Source organism: Cololabis saira, chromosome 7 (assembly GCF_033807715.1).
Source record: "Cololabis saira isolate AMF1-May2022 chromosome 7, fColSai1.1, whole genome shotgun sequence".
NCBI classification, from domain to species: domain Eukaryota; kingdom Metazoa; phylum Chordata; class Actinopteri; order Beloniformes; family Belonidae; genus Cololabis; species Cololabis saira.
The window spans coordinates 17,945,413-17,951,667 of record NC_084593.1 but is presented as its reverse complement, the minus strand read 5'-3'; the positions used below and the strand labels follow the sequence as shown (position 1 = coordinate 17,951,667).

Genomic DNA, 6,255 nt, shown 5'->3' with positions numbered 1-6,255 from the left:
GTCTGTCTGTGTAGGCGCTTTAACCAAACGAGTGTAGAGCAGATGAAAAATGTCGAGTCTTACCAACTACCCACAGACAGTTAACTTAGAAAAGTCATTATTGTGATTTTACTTTCCTTTGTACTGCAAAATTCCATTTAAAATAGCTTCTTGTATGATTAATTTCCCTTAAAACTATGTCCTCTGTGAATAATGTTACAGTTTTTGATGATTGGACTTCATACATCACCACAACAGATATGAAATAAATTAAGATACAGTATGATCAAACTACACAAACCTACCACGAAAATATAGCATAGACCTTTGAGAAATTACTGCCTGCATTTTAGAATACTTTGATTTTCAGGGGATCAGAAGTATTTGTATAATTGAAAATAAGTAATTTAGCCAGGTGAGGAGCATTTGTTCATTAGTTAAAATAAATTAAGCAGATAAAAGGTCAGGACTTGATATCAGGTATTGAATTGACATTTGGCAGCTGTTTGATTGAAGTTACAAATGTGAAGTCAAGGTTATCTTAGCGCAAGTGAGACAAAACTTCAAACATTTATGGCAGACAGGAAAGACCTTAGGTGGGTCTTGGTTTGGTACATTCTGCTTCCGTCACTCATTGCAAGGAAGAAAGTGCTATTGATCTCAATAATATCAAAGGGCTTGGAAGATCATAAAAGAGATCTAAAAGAGAATAATTTCCTTGGTGAAGGAAAACCCTATGACCATATCAAATGAAATCAAGAATGCTTAGGTAAAGGCAGGTATAACATTGTCCAAATATGCAATCAAGAGACACCTTTGTGGGTGTCAAAATGGAGAGTTTTCAACATGGTGCCAACCATCGGTAAGATTCAAAAAGAGCAGGAACAGTTCATGATCCAAAACGGCCACTTCAATTGTCAAGCATGGTGGAGGCAGTATAATGCCATGGGCTTATAATAGCTGCCAAGGGAACCGAGTGACTGGTGTGTATTGATGATGTGACTGCTGACAGAAGTAGCTAGATGAAGTCTTGCTACCGAGTACAGGGCTATACATCTGCTTACTTGAAGCCACATGCTATAAAAATAAAAACATTGCACTTCACAGAGCGCGTAGATAATAAAACATACTGTGAATGGAACTTGAGACTTTTTGCAGGCAAATAAATGTAATATTTTACTCGGGCCAATTCAACAGCGTCACCTCAACCCAATAGAGCTTCTTTTCAGTTTCTTGAGGCCAAAGTGAAGGCAGAGAGGCCCACAAACAAGCATCAACTGGAGGTGGTTGCACCGGAGGCCTGGCAAAGCATCACCAGGGAGGAGACTCATCCTTGTGTGATGTCTGTGGACGCCACCCGTCAGTCACTGACTGCAAAATATTTGTAAAAACCATTTACAAATATGTTACTTTGTCCAAATGCATTGGAATTCCTAAATGGTAAATGACATATTAGACGTTAATATTGATGCCTAATCATGGTACTAACCACTAATATATCCATCCATCCATCCATTTTCTTCCGCTCATCCGTTACCGGGTCACAGGGGCAGCAGTCTCAACAGAGATGCCCAGACTTCCTTCACCCCAGAAACTTCCTCCAGCTCTTCCGAGGGGAGTCCGAGACGTTCCCAGGCCAGCAGAGAGACATATGGCGCTTTTCCACTAGTACCTACTCAGCGCAACTCGACTCGCCACGCCCCGGTTTTGCACTTTTACACTACGGGTCAAGGCGGGTGGAGGCGGGCCGAGTAGATACTTTTTCTGTATCTATTCTGCCGAGGTTCTAAGCGGCTGAGTCGGGCTGCATCTGACGGCATCACACTACAGGCCACCGATTGGTCCGGGGGTTGGAGTCAGACGTCTGAGTCAGGAGGCGGAAATCAGAGAAAGAGCGACTCGCGGCTTCTTCATTTTATTCGACAGGCAACGGCAGCAGAAGTCAGTTTGGTGATCCAACTCTGAGGTGCAGATGTTGATAAACCTGGTGGCTGAGGAGAGAATTAAAAAGGGATCTAGACGGGCGATAAGGAACAGATCTACCAGGAGCTCTGTCACTTCATAGCTGCTCGTTGCTCCCAGCTGACTTTTCAGCAGGCGAGACGAACAAAATTTAAAAAAAAGCGTTGCTGCTTGAAGCTTCTCTCACTCTCATTTTTTAACTTGGTATCGAACACAAGCCACAGACCCAGCAGCACATATATCATCTCCTCCAGGTTCTACATCTTTAGTGTTGTTGTCTTCATCGTTTACATACACAATAAAATATGTCACAGCAGCTTCGCTCCAACCTCCTACTTCTCATCTGGGTATTGAAAATAAACGAGGGCAAGGTGAGTCGAGTCGGGCTGAGTAGGTACTAGTGTAAAAGCGCCAATAGTCTCTCCAGCGTGTCCTGGGTCTTCCCTAGGGTCTCCTCCCGGTGGGACATGCCTGGAACACCTCCCTAGGGAGGATCCATCCATCCGTCCATCCATCTCCCTAGGGAGGCGTCATTCCGGTACAGATGCCCAAGCCACCTCAGCTGACTCCTCTCAATGTGAAGGAGCAGCGGCTCGACTCCGAGCTCCTCCCGGGTGACCGAACTCCTCGCCCTATCTCTTAGGGAGCGTCCAGCCACCCTGCGGAGGAAACTCATCTCTAAGAGAGCGTCCAGCCACCCTGCGGAGGAAACTCATCTCGGCCGCTTATATCCGTGATCTTATACTTTCGGTCACTACCCAAAGTTCATGACCATAGGTGAGGGTAGGTGCGTAGATTCACCGGTAAATCGAGAGCTTCGCCTTTCGAATCAGCTCCTTCTTCACCACAACGGTCCAGTACATCGACCGCACAAGTGCAGACGCTGCACAGATCCGTCAGGCAGGACTAATATATGCAGACAGATAAAAACAAAACAACAAAACACAAACATATTGATTGCTTTCAAATCCACAGCGGTGGTGTATGAAGGCAAAATAATAAAAACTGTGTCACTCTTCAAATATTTCTGTCCTTAACTGAGCATCTAAAAGGTCTCCTGAAATTACTGAGAAAAGTATATTAAATGACCCTAAGATTAAGGTGTAAATTAGGATTAAGGATTCGAAGGATTAATACCAAGTTAGTCTACGTGAATGACACGCTGAGAATAACAAGAAGTCAGCAACTTTTTATTTAGAAAGAGTCCCAAAAAATAAACAAGTTAGCACACATTCCATATATAAAATGTCAGTGGAATAGCCTGAATATGCAATGAAATTGATTAGCAACTACGGTACATGTTTCTATTGTTGATTTGAAAAACAGTGGTAATAATACAATTGATGCCTCTGCTGGTTGCAGTGGAGTATTTCACATAGCTTGGTTTTGAAAGGGGAAAAAAAGATCACATAAAATGTCTTTTTAATAATGAGTGCTCATCTGTATAATCATGTAGCTAACTTATAGTGAGACCCCATAACTCGTAAAAATAACAGTAGTCTCAGAATAAAAAGTTCAATCTCATTTCATAATGGAAGCAAAGTATTTCTGAGAAGGGGGGGATATCATTTTTCATGTTTCGATCTTTTATATAAAATATATGTTCATATGTATATATCGTATGTATATATCTGTTACATTTAAATTCCAATTTTGAACAGTTAATCTCACAACTTCAACATTGAAATGAAAACGCATGTTTGGCAGGAATGAAATAAACTTATGCTGTATTTCTGGCAACAACATGCAACTGGTGCTACTTCTTTGTCAGATCAATGCAAAATACATGGAGACTGGAAAACAAAGCGAAAAGTCTATTGTATTAGCACTGTCATTGCCACCAACTGTACATCTAGTTACAAAAGTTACAGAATGTATTGGAGTCATTTACATTCACTGAGATGACAGTGATTGATTATATTAAGACTATATTTATATCTACTGGCACTAGATTTTGGCACTCTTACTTATTTGGCATTTTTAACCATCACGTAAACCATGTGGATGCAGATGCCTCTTTATAATGTCACTTCAAAATGTAATGGAGTCATACCATATCATATATTATTCATTGTTTTTCCATTCATGGCATGTAAACAGATTAGCTTCCTCTTTGAAAAATAGAGCGACAACCCTGGACCTCATCAGAGAAAAAATACAAACAGCAAAAGCACTGAAGCAAACAAAGAGACAGAAGAATGAAGCAAACTGCTGCACCAACTCTAACAAGAAAAACATCGAAGGATTGATTCCAAATGTCAAGTATTGACATAGAGTTCATATCAACACCAAATGTTAAAGAATAAAATATACAGGAATTAATAGGAATTAATTACATGGTTTCAACATCGTACCCCCATATGCAATGTTTTTGGCTTTGAAAATATGGAACTAGAAGCTGTTTAGTATTTTTTCCTTTCTTTATACTCACACATTTAGATGTTTATATTCAACCAGTATGTAAGCAAGTTTATTTAAAAGCTATTTTTTGAAAATACATAAAAATATTTTTTTTTTCAATAAACTTTTTTTCTGCAGATTTTCTTAGAAAAAAAATGACATTTTCACATCTTAATGTAGATGATATCAAGTGTGCTTGAAAATCCTGTTTGGCGGTGGTGGCTACGGAAACGGTGCGGTTTTTGACAACATGTCTTCTTTCACACGCACACACACACACGCACGCACACACACACATGCTCTCCACACAGACACAGCTGAGATGACTGAATCAATCAAGCAATCAAGCCCTTGCTTCCGTCTCAGTCCAGTCCAAGCAGATAGACAGGAAAGCATGGTGTCACCAGTGTAGAAAACAAGAGCCAACATTTTCTGTCGTGAGATAGAATTCCACCGAGAAAGGGAGGCGTTTTTAAGACGGTGAAAAATGGAGACGAGAGAGCGACAATTTAGGTCTCTGTGATAGACAAAGTGAAGCCTCCATCTCTTAACTTTCTTTTTTCACCAGATGGACGAAAAGAAAAGTGCCAGAAGAAAGAAAGGAGGGCCGGGGGGGATTAAAGTGGGGGGTTGGTGGTGGTGGGGCGGGAACAAATTCGCTCTGTTGAAATCATTGTAAGGCACTCAGGAGTTTCTCATTGATCAGGACAGATCTGTCAGGCTGACGTTCAGTCCCATGTCAGGTCTCACGTAAGGGACGGCATGGACAGCTTTAGGAAACTCTGGAGTCATCACCCGACCGTTCTCGCCAGTACTGCCTGTGACGGAAAGTCTCGCTTTGTTCCTCATGGCATCCCCAAAGGTCATCTACAAGAGAACACAAATCACGTATACACCCAGACACCAACCATTACAATGGTTATAGCATTCGCACACACGCACACACACACACACACAAGGATCCATACACAAAACAAGGAAGCAACATGTTAGACAGTTTAGTTTCTGCTCATCAACATTCTTAAAAAAGATTATTAAGGCACAAAACTTGAGAATGTAGATGAGAACTTAATATGATGTCCGTGGGTAACACAATGCAAGATGCAAATGATCATGTAAAAGTTTCTGCATGGTCATTGCAAGCATTATTTTTGAAATGTGTTACTAGGACAGAGGAATTACAAGCATGGCCATCAACAGTCATACATGAAAATGGTTTTAAAGAGCAAGGAAACTTAAATGGACAAACACAATCTTTATGCTTTAAATAAGGGAAATACTGTATCTCTCTCTCTCATTAAATCATAAATCACCAGTACATACGATCCTTCGGCCAACCTCTTCATTCACTAACACTGAGGGATGGTACGGATGAAGCCAAAAAAGCGTGCATTTGGGGGGAATTTATGAAAACCTCGTTCCCTACCCCCTAAATTTTTACACTTTCGATCCCATATACGTTGTAACCTTCCTTATAAGTTGCAAAATTCTGTGAATTCTGCGAGGAAGTTGGGTTAATATTCTGTGCATTCTTTGCCACCTTCATTCGTTTCGCCTCGGCTCGGGACTTGTAACAGAACTCAATCAAGGCCACCAGCATGGCCAAACCGAGTCCTCCGACCAGAATGTAGAAGACCCCAGCCACGTTGCTCAGGCTTAGGGCGCTCGTCTTCTCCTGCAGAACGCACACGAGACGGGCGTCAGTCGGACAGCAGGGGCGCCACGTCAACACATCACAGCATTCACACCAATAAAATAAATAAATAAACAAGTATTCACGAGGAAAACGTAAAAAATAAAAAAAAAATACACAAACACACACACGCACGATACAACAATATATGTAATGATCTAAGCTTCTTTGGCAACCAAAAAGTCTTGAAAGCACAAAAAAATAGAAGACAAAATAACACA

At 41.1% G+C, this 6,255-nt stretch overlaps 1 protein-coding gene across 6 annotated transcripts in view; it reads right to left on the bottom strand.

Moving 5' to 3' along the window:
* Positions 1-3,110: 3,110 nt before the first annotated feature.
* Positions 3,111-6,255, bottom strand: part of gria2b (glutamate receptor, ionotropic, AMPA 2b) — an 86,375-nt gene continuing 83,230 nt past the window's right edge. For 2 of the 6 annotated variants that reach the window (XM_061724894.1, XM_061724895.1), the window contains exons 15-16: positions 5,882-6,016; positions 3,111-5,208 (exon numbers count right to left, since the gene is read on the bottom strand). In XM_061724894.1, the coding sequence (XP_061580878.1) occupies positions 5,044-5,208; positions 5,882-6,016 (300 nt within the window). In that variant the 3' untranslated portion in view covers positions 3,111-5,043. Of the gene's footprint in view, positions 5,209-5,767; positions 6,017-6,255 lie in introns of those variants that run through there. The other 4 variants (XM_061724897.1, XM_061724898.1, XM_061724899.1 and 1 more) reach the window with 3 other exon arrangements.